Here is a 17,158-nt window from a genome sequence, read left to right as displayed (position 1 = left end):
TTTAGTGAGTCTGCCAGACCAGAGGCAGTAGGGATGACCAGGGATGTTCTCTGTTTAGTGAGTCTGCCAGACCAGAGGCAGTAGGGATGACCAGGGATGTTCTCTGTTTAGTGAGTCTACCAGATCAGAGGCAGTAGGGATGACCACGGATGTTCTCTGTTTAGTGAGTCCTCCAGATCAGAGGCAGTAGGGATGACCAGGGATGTTCTCTGTTTAGTGAGTCTGCCAGACCAGAGGCAGTAGGGATGACCAGGGATGTTCTCTGTTTAGTGAGTCTGCCAGACCAGAGGCAGTAGGGATGACCAGGGATGTTCTCTGTTTAGTGAGTCTGCCAGATCAGAGGCAGTAGGGATGACCAGGGATGTTCTCTGTTTAGTGAGTCTGCCAGACCAGAGGCAGTAGGGATGACCAGGGATGTTCTCTGTTTAGTGAGTCTGCCAGACCAGAGGCAGTAGGGATGACCAGGGATGTTCTCTGTTTAGTGAGTCTGCCAGACCAGAGGCAGTAGGGATGACCAGGGATGTTCTCTGTTTAGTGAGTCTGCCAGACCAGAGGCAGTAGGGATGACCAGGGATGTTCTCTGTTTAGTGAGTCCTGCCAGACCAGAGGCAGTAGGGATGACCAGGGATGTTCTCTGTTTAGTGAGTCTGCCAGACCAGAGGCAGTAGGGATGACCAGGGATGTTCTCTGTTTAGTGAGTCTGCCAGACCAGAGGCAGTAGGGATGACCAGGGATGTTCTCTGTTTAGTGAGTCTGCCAGACCAGAGGCAGTAGGGATGACCAGGGATGTTCTCTGTTTAGTGAGTCTGCCAGACCAGAGGCAGTAGGGATGACCAGGGATGTTCTCTGTTTAGTGAGTCTGCCAGATCAGAGGCAGTAGGGATGACCAGGGATGTTCTCTGTTTAGTGAGTCTGCCAGACCAGAGGCAGTAGGGATGACCAGGGATGTTCTCTGTTTAGTGAGTCTGCCAGACCAGAGGCAGTAGGGATGACCAGGGATGTTCTCTGTTTAGTGAGTCTGCCAGACCAGAGGCAGTAGGGATGACCAGGGATGTTCTCTGTTTAGTGAGTCTGCCAGACCAGAGGCAGTAGGGATGACCAGGGATGTTCTCTGTTTAGTGAGTCTGCCAGACCAGAGGCAGTAGGGATGACCAGGGATGTTCTCTGTTTAGTGAGTCCTCCAGATCAGAGGCAGTAGGGATGACCAGGGATGTTCTCTGTTTAGTGAGTCTGCCAGACCAGAGGCAGTAGGGATGACCAGGGATGTTCTCTGTTTAGTGAGTCTGCCAGAGTCCTCCCAGAGGCAGTAGGGATGACCAGGGATGTTCTCTGTTTAGTGAGTCTGCCAGACCAGAGGCAGTAGGGATGACCAGGGATGTTCTCTGTTTAGTGAGTCTGCCAGACCAGAGGCAGTAGGGATGACCAGGGATGTTCTCTGTTTAGTGAGTCTCCAGACCAGAGGCAGTAGGGATGACCAGGGATGTTCTCTGTTTAGTGAGTCTCCAGATCAGAGGCAGTAGGGATGACCAGGGATGTTCTCTGTTTAGTGAGTCTGCCAGACCAGAGGCAGTAGGGATGACCAGGGATGTTCTCTGTTTAGTGAGTCCTCCAGACCAGAGGCAGTAGGGATGACCAGGGATGTTCTCTGTTTAGTGAGTCCTCCAGATCAGAGGCAGTAGGGATGACCAGGGATGTTCTCTGTTTAGTGTCTACCAGTCCTGACCAGGGAGACCAGAGGCAGTAGGGATGACCAGGGATGTTCTCTGTTTAGTGAGTCCTCCAGACCAGAGGCAGTAGGGATGACCAGGGATGTTCTCTGTTTAGTGAGTCTGCCAGACCAGCAGAGGCAGTAGGGATGACCAGGGATGTTCTCTGTTTAGTGACCAGGGAGTTCACCAGATCAGAGGCAGTAGGGATGACCAGGGATGTTCTCTGTTTAGTGAGTTCACCAGATCAGAGGCAGTAGGGATGACCAGGGATGTTCTCTGTTTAGTGAGTCCTCCAGACCAGAGGCAGTAGGGATGACCAGGGATGTTCTCTGTTTAGTGAGTCCTCCAGACCAGAGGCAGTAGGGATGACCAGGGATGTTCTCTGTTTAGTGAGTCCTCCAGATCAGAGGCAGTAGGGATGACCAGGGATGTTCGTTTGATAAGTGCATGAATTTGAATATTTCCCTGTCCTGCTCAGCATTAAAATGTAACGAGCTCTTTTGGGTTTCAGAGAAAATGTAGGGAGTAAAAAGTACATTGTTTTTAGGAATGTAGTAAAGTAAAAGTTGTCAAAAATATAAAGAGTAAAATAAAGTACAGATACCCTAAAAAAAACAACTTAAGTAAAAATGATTTAAAGTACACAGTCTACTAGCCTTGCTGCTGAACCTGACATCTGGGCTGAGCTGAGCTGAGAGTCGTGGTGGAACAGAGGCCAGACAGCGACAGCGGAGCTGAGTTGAGAGTCGTGGTGGAACAGAGGCCAGACAGCGACAGCGGAGCTGATTTGAGAGTCGTGGTGGAACAGAGGCCAGACAGCGACAGCGGAGCTGATCTGAGAGTCGTGGTGGAACAGAGAGGCCAGACAGCGACAGCGGAGCTGAGAGTCGTGGTGGAACAGAGAGGCCAGACAGCCACAGCGGAGCTGAGCTGAGAGTCGTGGTGGAACAGAGGCCAGACAGCCACAGCGGAGCTGAGCTGAGAGTCGTGGTGGAACAGAGGCCAGACAGCGACAGCGGAGCTGAGCTGAGAGTCGTGGTGGAACAGAGGCCAGACAGCCATAGCGGAGCTGAGCTGAGAGTGGTGGAACAGAGAGGCCAGACAGCCACAGCGGAGCTGAGCTGAGAGTCGTGGTGGAACAGAGGCCAGACAGCGAGGGGAAGAATGCAGGTAATTGGCATGTTCTAAATGTGGAAGTCGATTTTTAGGTCATTATAAGGTCAGTATACTTAAGCAATAAAGCCCGAGGAGGTGTAGTATATGGCCAATATGCCACGGATAAGGCTGTTTTTATGCGCAATGCGGAGTGCCTGGATACAGCCCTTAGCCGTGGTATATTATGGCTTAAACCACCCAGTTTAGAATGGAAAAATAAGCACAAGGAGCTTAATTGTCAGCCATGGGTGCCAGAGAACAAGGTAGAGTAGCTGGAGAGATAGAATGCAGGTACATTTCACAGAAATATCAGTTTAAATTATACATTTATTTGAGTAATGTTTGATATAGTTTAACGTTGTTCAGTACTAACTTTTAACTAATATTTTCTTTTATGTTATGTGCAATGTAACCTAAAAATATCTACAGCACTGAGAAAATGTATACAACATGTCCACATGTGGCAAACCGGCTGTGCGTTTGCCAAACTGAAACAACGCAGCCGGTTTGCGTTCCATGGAAACAGCGCCGCTCAAAGTGAATGGCACAGATCCATATATGGCAATGGCTATTTGCATACAGGGCTACTGCAGCTCTGATTGGTTATGGCAGTTCGTGCCTGTGAAAGCTACAGTCCTACTCTAATGCGCTCTGCCGACAAGAACATATCTTGCTCTGTTAGTTTTGCATACTGAAACAAACTTTGCATCGTTTTGTTTCGGGATATTACATTGAAAATGTCTAATATTGCGTTGATTCGATCACAGTTCCCACAGTAAAGCGAAACCTCGATAGGGTTAACTAAAAGGGAAAACGGTAGAAAGGTAAGTGAAGTTCAATCTTGTGGTTCTCTGCTTGGGCTCATAAGCACATGCGGAAGTTTAGAGGGAGCATTGGTGATGTCAGCCCTGGAAGCTAGGGACAGCCAATGAGAGTGAAAACACAGCTAGTAGAACACATCTTAAAGAAGAGAAAAGGATAACTCAATTCAAGTTTGCTTTTACATCTGTTTAAAACCACAAGGCTTAAGAGTCCAGACTGAGTTCCAGCTACAGGAGGTTGGTGGGTCCTTATTTGGGGAAGACAGGCTCATGATAATGGCATCAGTGGAATGGTATCACATACGGTTTCCAGGTGTTTGATGCTATTCCATTCGCTCCGTTTCAGACATTATGAGCCGTCCTCCACTGCGGTCAGGGAGAGGGAGCATGCAGGCAACCTTCCCCTCTGTTAGGGTTTCCAGATTTATATGAAATATGACCACTAATTAATTACAAGTGAAGTAGTTTTCCTTCCAAAAAGTGGTAATTCACATTTCGGTGTTGGACTGGTGTGGGCGTATACAGTTCATAAGAAAATATGAATGCAATTATACCACTGATTTACTGCAGGAGAGACTGGTGCACTTTACAAAATAGATGGCTTCATGAGGAAAGACAATTATGTGAATATATTGAAGATAATCTCAAGACATCAGTTGAGATGTCTCAAGACAGGGAGTTTTTCCCTAGCCACCGTGCTTTTACACCTGCATTGTTTGCTGTTTGGGGTTTTAGGCTGGGTTTCTGTACAGCACTTTGAGATATCAGCGGATGTACGAAGGGCTATATAAATAAATTTGATTTGATCAGTTAGGAAGTTAAAGCTTGGTCACCAATGGGGTCATGACCCCAAGCATACTTCCAAAGTTGTGGCAAAATGACTTAAGGACAACAAAGTCAAGGTATTGGTGTGGCCATCACAAAGCCCTGACCTCAATCCCATAGAAAGTGTGTGGGCAGAACTGGAAAAGCATGTGTGAGCAAGGCCTACAAACCTGACTCAGTTACACCAGCTCCGCCAGGAGGAATGGGTCAAAATTCACCTAACTTATTGTGGAAGGCTACCCAAAACTTTTGACCCAAGTTAAACAATTTAAAGGCAATACACTAAATTAGTATTTGGTAGCTTGTAAACTTCTGACCCACTGGGAATGTGATGAAATAAATCATTCTCTACTATTATTCTTAATGAAGACTGGGAATTTTTACTAGGGTTGAATGTCAGGAATTGTGATACACCTTCAACCAATATATTTAAAACTTCCGTCTTCAACTGTATATATATATATTTGTTTACCTACGAGACTGTACTAAACATAATCAATTAATAGTATTGTATCAAGGGGGTGCAATCCACAAGAAAGTAATTGCACAGACCAACATTTTATTGATGACTTCAGCATTACAAGAGCTGGTGTGTGTGTGTGTGTGGGGGGTTCAGTATCAAATGATAAATAACAGTACTCAGGGTTGGACACAGTGCTCAACAAGTGCCTAAAGGCTTTTCTCTAGATCACAGGAACATTATAGAACTCTGCATTTGAGTTCTAGAACATTCTATAAACACAGCCATTCTAGAATGCCTCTGTTCCGGAACATTCTAAATTAGAATAACACAGTTCCAGAAGACCAGGCCGAGCATGCGCTCAGTGGGAGGTCCCTAGTCTTCTGACTCTCCAGGGCTTCTGATGTCATCTATCTTCAGGATCATTTTGACTACCTGTGTGGCCAGAGAGATCTGCTGCTTCTTCCCATGAAGAGTCTCAATAACATGCTGCTGCTTCATGTCTGGGGGAGAGAAGAGGGTCAACATCCATAACAGATTTATTTAGGAAAAGATCTAATGCTTTATATCAAGGATGTCAAACTCATTTCATGAAGGGCCCAGTGCCTGCTGCTTTTTCCCTGTCAATTGAAAACCAGATGAGAGTTCCTTACTCACTAGTAACCTTAATTCATCAAGGTACAAGGGCTGGCAAAAACCCAGACACTTGGCCCTCTGTGGAATGATTTTGACACATGCTTTATATTAAGTGTTAGGTAACATTGGTATATTTACAATCTTTTGTATATCCAAATACATTTTATTTATCTACTTATTTTATTACATTTTCCACATTGTGATTCTGTCCTTACCGTTGGTGTTGAGGTGCAGACAGTCGATGCCCAGGGCTGGGTTGGACTCCGTGACCTGCCTGGCACGGACCTCAGTCATGGTCTGGATGGAGTTGAGCCCGCTGTTCTCTGCCAGGGCCATGGGGATCACCTCCAGGGCATCAGCAAACGCACGCATGGCATACTGCTCCAGAGATGGGCACTTCAGAAAGAATAGAGGGAGAGATGAACACATGGCTTTGTTTCAGATAACTGATCCGGCTATTACTGTTACCGAGTCACGCTACAATACAAGGTTTTACAGTACCTTCAGAAACTATACCCTTTGCATTTTACAACAACAACATTTTTTTACAGCCTGGATTTAAAATAGATTAAATGTAGACGTGTCACTGGCCTCGACCTAAAACTCCATAATGTCAAAGTGGAATTATATTTTTCTACATTTGTACAAATTAAATAGAAATGACAAGCTGAAATGTATTGAATCAATAAGTAGGCAAGCCTAAATAAGTTCAGGAGTAAAAATGTGTCCAAGTCACATAAGTGTGCAATAAGTGTTTTAACAAAATTTGAATGACTGACTATCTCATCCCAGATACCCCACACACACAATTATCTATAAAGACCCTCAGTCGAGCAGTGAATTTCAAACAGATTCACCCACAAAGACCAGGCATTTTCCAATGCCTTGCAAAGGGTACATATTGGTAGATGGGTAAACATAAAAACAGAATAACCCATTGAGCATGTTGAAGTAACACCATCCGAAGTTAATCAATACAATTTGCTCCAAACATACAACACCACCGAGAACCACTCTCCATATTTTCAAGCATAGTCGTGGCTGTGTCATGTTATGGGTATGCTTGTAATTGTTAAGGACTGGGAAGTTTTTCAGGATAAAAAAAAAATATTACTACGGGTTAGTTTTTGTTTGAAAATCTATGGGAAGATCTGAAAATGGCTGTCTAGCCATGAACAATATCTTCACAGAGCTTGAATATTTTATTTATTATGGGAAAATGTTGCACAATCCAAGTGTGCAAATCTCTTAAGACTTACCCAGAAAGACTCAACAGCTGTAATCGCTGCCAAAGGTGATTCTAACATGTATTGTCTCAGGGGTTTGAATACTTATCGAAATTAAGATTTTTCACTTTTTCTATTAAATGTAAAATGTTCCAAATGCGTAGATCACTGACAAACAAAAAACAAAAGACAAACCCATTTATTCCCACTTTGTAACAACAAAATGTGGAAAACGTTTAGGGCTGTGAATACTTTCTAAAAAAGGTACTGTAGATGTTTGACCGGTGTGTTAATGGTGTACACTGTACCTTGTCAGCGGCCTGGTTGACGGCGAGGGCACAGGCGATCTCAGAGGCTCCGCCCCCGTACACGATGCGGTTGTCCCTGACCAGGTTACGGATGACACACAGTGCGTCATGCAACGCGCGCTTAGCCTCCTCAATGATCTGACAGGGAAATAAATAAAAATATACAAAACAACGGGACAGTTAATGCTGGGCTGCAATTAAAGCACACCGACAGCTCTCCAGGACCAGAATTGTCCACCCGAAAGAGATACAATGATTGGGAATCTCTGAACCGTCTACATAAACCGATTATCAGTCCCCTTAGCATAGTCTCCAACAGTCAACACTAGCAGTCCACCCACCATCTTGTTTCCTCCGCGGATGAAGATGGTGACTGCCCTGGAGTTCTTGCACTCCTCGATGACCAGCATGCGGTCCTTGGTGGTGCCGAAGCAGATCTCCTTGACGATGCCGGCTGAACCCAGCTTCTCGGCGGTCAGCTCAGAGAACCGTGGCACGATGCGGCCTCCTGTCGCTATGGCAATCAGCTGAGGCAGGGTGAAACGGAGGTTAGCAACGCAGGAATACACGGGAGGGAAAATAAACAAACATTTCGCAGCTGAATGACATGATGTCCGCGTGTCTCACCTCGATCTCAGGTCCTCCGACCCAGCGGATGGCGGGCAGCTCATTCTGCAGCAGCAGGTGGTTAGCCTCGTCGTCGAAGCCCCACTGGCAGATGGCCAGGTTAGCGCCAGTATCCTTGATCTGAAAAAAAAAAAAAAGTTACAATGACATATTTTCACTTTTATTTATTTCATCACATGACATTCAGTTAGTTTAGATTATATTTAATTAAACGAGGGTCCTTCGTATACACATCTTCCAGTTAGTATGTTCCTGTCATTCAGTCAGCCTCTCTCTACAACACAGCTGCTAAAGGTAAGTTATAAAAAGGTTGTGTGACTGACCTGTTTGATCATCTCCAGGAACTTGTCCTTCTCGTACTTCTGCAGGGCCTTGTATTCCTCCACACAGGTCACGTCCAGCTTGTGCTTGGTCTTGGGCTTAGGGGGCTCAAACGGGCAGGTCAGGATGGCCATCTTTGTGTCTTTCAGGAGCTGAGGGGAGAAGGAGGAAAGGAGATGGTTGTAGCAGATAACTGGATGATTTACCTTGCTAAATACAATTTAAAAAGGGAGTGCTTTAGACTTGGATGGGCTAAAATAATCTTTAACCCACTGTTCCTAGGCAGTCATTGAAAATAAGAATTTGTTCTTAACTGACCTGCCTAGTTAAATAAAGGTAAAATAAAATGTAAAAAATTTAATCTACAGAAATTGTCAGCTCTCACAAGCCCCATGTAAGACGAAGATCCTAGATGAGAGGTGAGAGAGCCGTGGTGCTGTATCCCCTGTCAATGTCAGACCACCCCACTGGGGACAGAGTGTCTGGTGTAAGGAGGGGAAGAGGAGTAACATACACTGCATCCTAGGTTTACATCAGAGGTGACAGCATAGGCGTGCTAACACTATGGCTGAGGCACCGCTGCCGTCTGTGTGTGGTTGTGTACCTTGGGCATCTGAGGGTGGCTGAACTCCTTGTCTACGATGACTCCCTTGATGAGCTGGGTGTCCTCCAGCTTGCCTCCCACCTTGCCCTCCATCTTGATCAGCTCAAAGTCCACATCCTTACGGTTCATGTCCGCCACCGTCAGGACGGCGTTCACCGCGATCTCCGCCATCTGTCTGTGGCAGCGGTTGATCCTGAAAGAAGGAAGATGGGGAGAGAAATGTGTATGAGACCTAATGAAACCAACGGTCAGGTTCATAAATTATACACGTATGCCATCACATCTGGGCCAAACCAATTTGTGCAAAGAGCTCAAAACTCTACACCACGTTGTCATGCCAATAGCTAGCTGGACCATAACTGACAGTTGTCGTGAAAACCACACAAAAAAAAGCACCAACTACCAGTAAAACTCACACTTTGGAACCTAGTGTGGTCATGGCGGTCTGGATGAGCGGCTCTGTGTTGCTGGGGTCGTAAGGAAAAGTCTCGCTAATCTTGTCCAGCTGCGCGATGGCAATCTTGGCGGCCTGGTCGTAACCGTCAGAGATACGGATGGGGTGGATGCCCCTGTCCAGCAGCTGCTCTGCCTCCTCCAGGAGAGCACCAGCCAGCACTGGAGAGGGGGTTGTTTGGATGAGTGTACCAATATGATTCTGCATTGATTAACAATTGTATCATAGAAAGAATTGCAGGTAATGTGCATGGCTTTCAGAAATTGTCAGCTCTCTTACAAGCCCCATGTAAGACGAAGATCCTAGATGAGAGGTGAGAGAGCTGTGGTGCTGTATCCCCTGTCAATGTCAGAACACTCCACTGGGAACAGAGTGACTGGTGTAAGGAGGGGAAGAGGAGCACTCTGCAATTTTAGTCCAATGTCTGGATTGGCACAAAAAAAAGTAACCAGGAGTAGTCTACCATCCAATGTTTTTTTTTTTTTTTAAACTAGGCAAGTCAGTTAAGATCAAATTCTTATTTACAATGACAACCTACTAACAGGGTAGAGATGCAATAGACCCAAATTGTTTAATTAATAAGCTAATGAGTCAAAGATCAATCTGGGAGACTCAAATATACATACCAACGACTCCGGTGGTCCCGTCTCCGATCTCGTCGTCCTGAGACTTGGAGAGCTCCACCATGAGCTTGGCGATCTGGTGGTCCACATCCATCATGCTGAGGATGGTGGCTCCGTCGTTGGTGACAGTCACCTCCCCATCCCTGTCAACCATCATCTTGTCCAGGCCTAATGAAGTGAAGGTGGGAGGTTAAATGTACTTCCAAGATGAATATGTAGCTGTTACTGTGTTAAGTAACCAGAGGGGTAGAGCACACAAAAATACGAGCAGTGGCTTTATCACAGCGCTGTGAATGAATAAGCCTCAGTGTGGCTGTTTGGTGCTTACCGTTCGGTCCTAGTGACGTCCTCAGCGTCGAGGCAACCGCCTTTGCTGCCATGATGTGAGACTGCAAAACACAAAAGCAAACCTGGTGAATTTCTTCACTGCGGCTAAGGGAGGGATGCTGCGGGAATGATCAACTAGGTAGATGGCCCATGTCCGTGCAAATTAATGTTTGACAACTTGACGTCGGTCAAACTCTCAGTCAGGGACAAGAAGCAACTGACAAACCTTCTAGATTAGACCGCTAACTTTGGCTAAGCTACTTAGCTAGCGAACTAGTTAACGTTAGCTGCATGACAGCATACGCACGTTCAACAAAACCAAACTATGAATTACACTTTATTTATTATTCATCATAACTAAGTGAGAAAACACATAACGTATGATAACATTAACTAGTTAAATGATTCCATTGTTTATTTGACAACCAGCCGCGACTCACTGGCCTCTTCAGAAAATAAGCACATGGGCAGACTTAGCATGCCGTAGCTAATCGGCTAACTAGCCAACTTGTACAACATAAATGAAAGATAACATTCTGAGCCAATCAAATGGTAACTATAAATCCAGAATAACTCAAATTACTTGCTAGCCAACTAAACTAAGTGGGTCTGAAGTTGCAAAGTGTTTTGCAAATGTGCCATGAATGAAGTGCCGCGCTAGCTAACGGGACCTGCTAAATCCATTGTACCTTCAGTGCATCAAGGCCCGATAAGCGAGTCTTCTTATCCTGGTCTTTGATGATGATGAACGGCCGTCCATACTCATCGAACGCGAGCTGCCCCATAGCGGACATTTTTGGCTGAAAGACGGCGACACTTCAGAAGTGTCCAATGGCTGAAATTCAGACTGTTATCGGTGAAAAAGTGGAGTGTTGCTGAACACTTGGTCGCACGGGTCTGCCGGCGACTTCTGGAAGGATCTCAGGGCGGGGAGGGCGAGACAAAGTGGGGAGGGGGTGGTTGATTCGATTTTTTTTATATATATTTTTAACTATATTATGAACATAGATTTCAGTTGCCTTTTATACAATTAACGGTTTGAGAGAGATGTTGTGCATAAAATGTTTTCATTTACCAAATCCCTCCTATTATGCCGTTGCCAAATGAGTTCTTCCAGTCTCGCGATTCTATCACTCTAATCTCGCGGTGTAGTCGAGGCGTCTTTGCTGCTAAAGTTGAAAAGTGTACTGAAAATGTTGTATCAAGGAGTTTATAACTCCGTAACTGTATTTGTTTTATAATGTTTTGGGGTGAATACGTATATATTTTTAGCAAACTATCAGACAGCTCATTTAGCAGTTTTACTGGTATCGTCAAGCTCTTTCCCAGGCTTGAGTAAATTGTCCAGAAAAGTGAATTCAATATTTGGCTTGTGAGCTAACGTTAGTTAGTGCCATTTTTGTCTGTCAGTTCCACCAAATAAATGATATCGGACTCCACCACTGAGTTTAGTAGCTGGTCAGTGTCCAGAGCTGGAAGACTGGCACACATGCGTTTTAACCGCTATCTTGCCTGTCAGTCCTGATAAGCAGAGAGCTGTTCTCCAAAAGCATCCTCATATCAGAGAAAAGCAGTTCGTGTTATGTTAACCGTTAGATAAATAAATGGACACAAATCCACGTGCATTAGGACAGCCTGTTCCTTCCTGGTGTATGTCGTGCGTCACAAGTGACGTAACTTCTGGGTAGGATTTGTACAGTGCTGAACGTGTTCAAAGGTTTATTATATAATGTTACAAAAGGAATTCCACTGGGATCTGCTACGAGCTCTTCAACTTTCCGATCGTGTAGGTAAGATGCATGAAATGTACTCAGTCGTGGATGATCTAGTATGGAATTCAGTTTTATTTGGCTCTGTTTTTAATCTGTTATCGAGTTGAAATGGAAGGATCAGTGTCAGTACGGACAATGCTTCTCAGTTTCTGCACAATGTTCCATATTGTTATCAACAAAACAATGTTGCCACAACAATTTATAGATTTGCTTGCAATAACGTAAAGTTTCACTGACTTTTGTTGTTTCCGCTTGTCCAGCAGAATGCCTTGTGAGTTAAAGCCTCGGTTCCTGGTTCTGTACGGGTCTCAGAAAGGCCAGGCCCAGTCCATAGCCGAGGGGATAGCTGACGAGGCCGAGGAGAGGGGACTGTTTGCTGATATCTGCTGCCTGAGTGAAGGACACAAGGTAAAGTTATCAAAGACAAAAGAGTGTCAACCTGCCCTCCATGGCATGCATTCCAATGCAGGCACAACACCTACAATGGGAAACATTGACAACAATCAATCTGCTAAGGAAACTTAACTAGGCCTATGTATGAGTGTATTTGTGGTAGATGTTGTTACTGGCCTCCTCTATTCTCATGTGAATAGCTGATCCTGTTTTGTGTATCCCACCCTCAGTTTAACTTGGAGAAGGAGACTTCTCCTGTGGTGTTCGTTGTGTCGACCACAGGGGATGGGGACCCACCAGATACAGCCCAGAAGTTTGTCAAGAGAATCAAGAAAAAGACCCTGCCCCGTGACCTCTATGCACACCTCTGCTATGCTTTTTTAGGTAAAGAAGAATTGTGTGTCTCAGACGAAATGCCCAGTGCTGAGATAAATTGCTACTATGGCTTTAAAATCAGATTTATTGTGTTGATGGTCAATATCTAGTTTTTTTTCTTCTCTGCTCCAGCTCTGGGCGATACAAACTATGCAGATTTCTGCAAATGTGGGAAGACTATTGACAGCCGTCTACTGGATCTTGGTGCTAAACGTTTCTATGCAACAGGACATGCAGACGACGGTATAGGGTAAGGCCCAAGGTTTTTGAATTGGGAAAATAATACATATACTAAAATAATACTGCATGTCTACATGTTGATGTATGAGAACCACTTTAAATCCTGGCACTCGCCTAAGAATCTACATGTTAATGTATGAGAACCACTTTAAATCCTGGCACTCGCCTAAGAATCTACATGTTAATGTATGAGAACCACTTTAAATCCTGGCACTCGCCTAAGAATCTACATGTTAATGTATGAGAACCACTTTAAATCCTGGCACTCGCCTAAGAATCTACATGTTAATGTATGAGAACCACTTTAAATCCTACATGTTTATGTATGAGAACCACTTTAAATCCTGGCACTCACCTAAGAATCTAAACATAAGTACATGATGTATGAGAACCACTTTAAATCCTGGCACTCACCTAAGAAGCTTTAAAGTGAGAACCACTTTAAATCCTGGGAATCTACAATGAAGAACCACTTTAAATCCTGGCACTCACCTAAGAAGCTTTAAAGTAGGGGTACAATGAAAGTGGCATGAATAGAGACAGACTTTTAATGTACTTTACCCACGTACCTCCTGTCACCTCGTTTGTGTGACACGTTATCTTTCGGTTCCATCACACTGCTTATCTCTGAGTCTGAATAGTCTTTGCTTTCTGTCCAGGCTTCAGTTGGTAGTGGCCTCTTAGGGGCTGTCTCATGTTAATAGTTTAGCTCTTAATCCAAACCGTGTGTGTGTCCAGGCTCGAGTTGGTGTTGGACCCCTGGCTTGAAGGACTGTGGGAGGCGATCAGAGGAGCATTATCCAAGATGGCCGCCCCTCAGCCTGAGAGAGATGGCCATGTTAGGGACCAGAGAGTATCGTCGAACGAAACGCCGGAATCGTCAGCAACAGACATCAAACTCCACCTCCTGAGTCTCAACGAATCAGAATCCCAGATCACCAAATCCCTCACAACAGCAGCGAGAGCTAAGACTGATTCTTTGGCTGTTTTAGCATCAGAGACCGGGAGCTCAGTTACTGATCTCATAACGGTGTCAGCGACTGACAACACTGGGACTGCTCTTAAACTTCATAGTGTTGTCTCTGAACGCAAGTCAGTGTTGACGACACAGAGTGGACAGACTGGGGCTCCCCCTGCTGTTGTAGAGGCCTCTCTGACACGATCCTTGCCTCCGCTGTCTGAGTTGGCCCTCAACATCCCAGCTCTGCCTCCACCCTACCTGGATGTCATGCTTCAGGAAGCCACCATAGAAGAAGAGGTGGGTTGTTTCTCAACTCATATTTGTTTGAATTCTAACATCACTAGATCCTCATATCCTGTCCCTTCCCAGACCAATGCTCCGGTCAGTAAGGAGACTCTTCACGAGGTTCCCATCTCCAGGGCAGTCCAGCTGACCAGAGACGACTCAGTTAAAACAGCCCTTCTGATCGAGATGGACATCTCAGTGAGTGGCCGTCCCACTCTTACAACATGGTTTTTCCATATAGAGACCAATAGATCGAAATGGTGGTTAAAGTAGTTTCTTTACTCCATCCTCTCCTTTGTGTACCCAGTCCCACCCTATGGCCTACCAGCCTGGGGACTCGCTTGATGTGCTCTGCCCTAACAGAGCCTCCGAGGTGGGAGAGCTGCTCCGTAGACTGGGCCTAGAGGATCAGAAGAGCAACCGCATCCAGCTCTCACTACGAAAAGAAACCATGAAGAAAAGTATGCAGTGTTTTTTTTATAGTCTCTATATACTATATAGCTCTAGTGATGACATTGAAACAAATCTATTACAACTCTATGTAACTACACACAGTATATGTAATCGATGTAAAATGTGACCCAGTGTTGTTTCCCTCCAGCTGCTCAGATCCCCTCCTACATCCCAGAGAACAGCACTCTGCACTACCTGCTCACCTGGAGTCTGGAGATCAGGACTGTCCCTAAGAAGGTCCCTTCTCCTTTCACTTCCTATACCTGAACTAGCCAGTCCAGAACCTGTCTGTTAAAGTTTACTGCACTGCAGTAAGATAGACACTCTAGGTCCTTCTGAGTGTGTGTGGCAGACAGCTAAGGTTGCAGTGTTGGCAGGTACAGTATGGTGCAGGAATGTTGCCTGGGTGCCAAGTCTGTCTCTGCCTCAGCCAACTTGCCATTGTCTTGTTTGTCAATGTAACATTGTAACAATGTAACAAGTTCCAGCAGTCCAGAGGAAACTACAAATATGAACTATTTTTTTAGTTACATTTTTAATTTTTTAATTTAACTAGGCAAGTCAGTTAGGGACAAATTCTTATTTACAATGACGGCCAAAACCGGGCGACGCTGGGCAAATTGTGCACCGCCCAATGGGACTCCCAATCACGGCCGGTTGTGATACAGCCTGGATTCGAACCAGGGTGCCTGTAGTGATGCCTCAAGCACTGAGACGCAGTGCCTTAGACCGCTGCACACCTCGGGAGCCCAAACTATACTATCTGGGACAATAGGTTCTGTGCTATGTGGTGTGTAATGCTACTTAGTATTTTCTCAGGCGTTCCTCCGTTCCCTGGTGGAGTGTACAGGAGACAGTGGTGAGAAGAGGAGACTACAGGAGCTGTGTAGTAAACAGGGATCAGCCGACTACAACCTCTATGTCAGAGACCACAACCTCGGCCTATTGGACCTGCTCACGGCTTTCCCCGCCTGCCAGCCCCCTCTCAGCCTCCTCATAGGTCAGAGCACACTCCCTGTCCTGTCGGTCATAATGTATGAGCTAATCAGAGGGCATTGTATAGCTTTTACACGTCACAAAACATGTCTCTTGTTTCTAATGGTCAATACAGTGAGCGTATCTAAGTGGTGTACTGGTATTCCTCATCTAACCAGCAGAGGGCAGTATAGCCTCAGTGAATGCAGGTTCAATATACTTTTACATAGAGCGTTTTCCCTCAACTTACCTCTTTTTTTTATTTGATTTTTTTTTCCCCCCTTTTTTTTTGACCCAACTTGGATTTTTACAAACATTTTACTGAATCCTAAATTACCAAACCAATGTTCCTGCATGGCTTCAATCAAGTCTTGATCTATAGGACCACAAAAAGGAAATGGTTAAATTGCTAATTTTGCAACCCATCAGTGGTTCCATCCTGTCTCACCATTTGGTCACCCCTGACACACACAACTATTGGCTGTAGACAGTTAGACTCTATAGTGTCTCATGGCATAAAGCCTAGACTCGCGCTGAGGATGACTTATGAAGCCAGTTGGAAATGCCCTTTACATCAGATCAATACATATTGTACATAAAAGTAATCTAATACTCATAAAAAATACTTGGACTAGAACTGTTATGTGTCCCATTTGCACTAGTAAGTTGCAATGTCCTCCTACAAAGAGGCTGTGTCACGACTTAATGTCCAGTGTTGTGACACAGCCCTTATGGTAACATATAAGTCTTCAGCTTATATCTCCCTCACTAACTTTAAGCTTCTCCCTCACTAACTTTAAGCTTCTCCCTCACTAACTTTAAGCTTCTCCCTCACTAACTTTAAGCTTCTCCCTCACTAACTTTAAGCTTCTCCCTCACTAACTTTAAGCTTCTCCCTCACTAACTTTAAGCTTCTCCCTCACTAACTTTAAGCATCTCCCTCACTAACTTTAAGCATCTCCCTCACTAACTTTAAGCATCAGCTGTCAGAGCAGTTTACCGATCATTGCACCTGTACACAACCCATCTGTAAATAGCCCACCCAACTACCTCATCCCCATATTGTTGTTTATTTTTGCTCTTTTGCACCACAGTATCTCTACTTGCACATCAATGCTAAATTGTAGTTACTTCGCCACTATGGCATATTTATTGCCTACCTCCCTAAACGTACTTAATTTGCACACACTGTGTATAGACTTTTTCTATTGTGTTATTGACTGTACGTTTGTTTATTCCATGTGTAACGCTGTTGATTTTGTCGCACTGCTTTGCTTTATCTTGTAAAGGTGATATAAAAGACAGCAACACCTTTTCAGTAGAAGAACCGGGCGATGGGGACATACGTACCCTGGTGAAGAATGTGCTGGTGGAAGCGTTTTGGGTCCACTAGCTATTGCTGGGGTTCTGTCATAGACTATCCTACTATATTTCACAGGGGCATAGCTACGGAGCTGTGGAGGGCAGGGCAGGCCACAGGTTAACGATCGCTACATCTCTGACTGTCTGTGTTAAAACACATTTACTGGCCTCGTGGTGTCCCATTAGGTTTGACTGAGTTGAGTTTAAGGTGGAGTAACACTCTGTGCCTAATTATTATCTTTCCTG

The 17,158-nt window shown here is 45.0% G+C and overlaps 2 protein-coding genes and 2 non-coding genes across 8 annotated transcripts in view; 1 reads left to right on the top strand and 3 right to left on the bottom strand.

The window, feature by feature from the left end:
* Positions 1 to 5,049: 5,049 nt before the first annotated feature.
* Positions 5,050 to 11,035, bottom strand: LOC118381361 (T-complex protein 1 subunit epsilon-like). The gene is made up of 11 exons (XM_035768310.1): positions 10,786 to 11,035; positions 10,098 to 10,158; positions 9,773 to 9,937; positions 9,109 to 9,307; positions 8,693 to 8,885; positions 8,091 to 8,240; positions 7,768 to 7,887; positions 7,482 to 7,667; positions 7,141 to 7,278; positions 5,822 to 6,002; positions 5,050 to 5,473 (listed from the first exon to the last, which is right to left on the bottom strand). The coding sequence occupies exons 1-11, from the start codon at positions 10,888 to 10,890 to the stop codon at positions 5,346 to 5,348; spliced, it is 1,626 nt and encodes a 541-aa protein (XP_035624203.1). The 5' UTR covers positions 10,891 to 11,035; the 3' UTR covers positions 5,050 to 5,345.
* Positions 8,459 to 8,589, bottom strand: LOC118381364 (small nucleolar RNA SNORA49). Its single transcript, XR_004825072.1, has one exon. It is a non-coding gene; the product is annotated as a small nucleolar RNA SNORA49 (small nucleolar RNA).
* LOC118381363 (small nucleolar RNA SNORA49) lies at positions 9,409 to 9,541 on the bottom strand. The gene has a single exon (XR_004825071.1). It is a non-coding gene; the product is annotated as a small nucleolar RNA SNORA49 (small nucleolar RNA).
* Positions 11,036 to 11,209: 174 nt separating the features above from the next.
* The window catches only part of LOC118381360 (methionine synthase reductase-like), a 32,160-nt gene continuing 26,211 nt past the window's right edge, over positions 11,210 to 17,158 (top strand). Inside the window, exons 1-9 of one of the 5 annotated variants that reach the window (XM_052500444.1) lie at positions 11,211 to 11,886; positions 12,129 to 12,276; positions 12,492 to 12,645; positions 12,769 to 12,886; positions 13,615 to 14,134; positions 14,207 to 14,320; positions 14,430 to 14,583; positions 14,724 to 14,812; positions 15,395 to 15,575. In XM_052500444.1, the coding sequence (XP_052356404.1) occupies positions 12,133 to 12,276; positions 12,492 to 12,645; positions 12,769 to 12,886; positions 13,615 to 14,134; positions 14,207 to 14,320; positions 14,430 to 14,583; positions 14,724 to 14,812; positions 15,395 to 15,575 (1,474 nt within the window). In that variant the 5' untranslated portion in view covers positions 11,211 to 11,886; positions 12,129 to 12,132. Of the gene's footprint in view, positions 11,887 to 12,128; positions 12,277 to 12,491; positions 12,646 to 12,768; positions 12,887 to 13,614; positions 14,321 to 14,429; positions 14,584 to 14,723; positions 14,813 to 15,394; positions 15,576 to 17,158 lie in introns of all 5 variants that reach the window. The other 4 variants (XM_052500442.1, XM_052500440.1, XM_052500432.1 and 1 more) reach the window with 4 other exon arrangements.

Source organism: Oncorhynchus keta, chromosome 4, assembly GCF_023373465.1.
Source record: "Oncorhynchus keta strain PuntledgeMale-10-30-2019 chromosome 4, Oket_V2, whole genome shotgun sequence".
NCBI classification, from domain to species: Eukaryota; Metazoa; Chordata; class Actinopteri; order Salmoniformes; family Salmonidae; genus Oncorhynchus; species Oncorhynchus keta.
This window is presented reverse-complemented; position numbering and strand designations above follow the sequence as displayed.

Bases quoted from the DNA above. Each gene is read 5' to 3' on its own strand.
- LOC118381361 (XM_035768310.1), bottom strand. From the start codon at position 10,890: ATGTCCGCTATGGGGCAGCTCGCGTTCGATGAGTATGGACGGCCGTTC. The intron at 10,159-10,785 runs GTACAATGGATT...TGTGTTTTGCAG, and splicing joins CGGGCCTTGATGCACTGAAG to TCTCACATCATGGCAGCAAA. The intron at 7,279-7,481 runs GTGGGTGGACTG...TTTCCCTGTCAG, and splicing joins TCCGCGGAGGAAACAAGATG to ATCATTGAGGAGGCTAAGCG.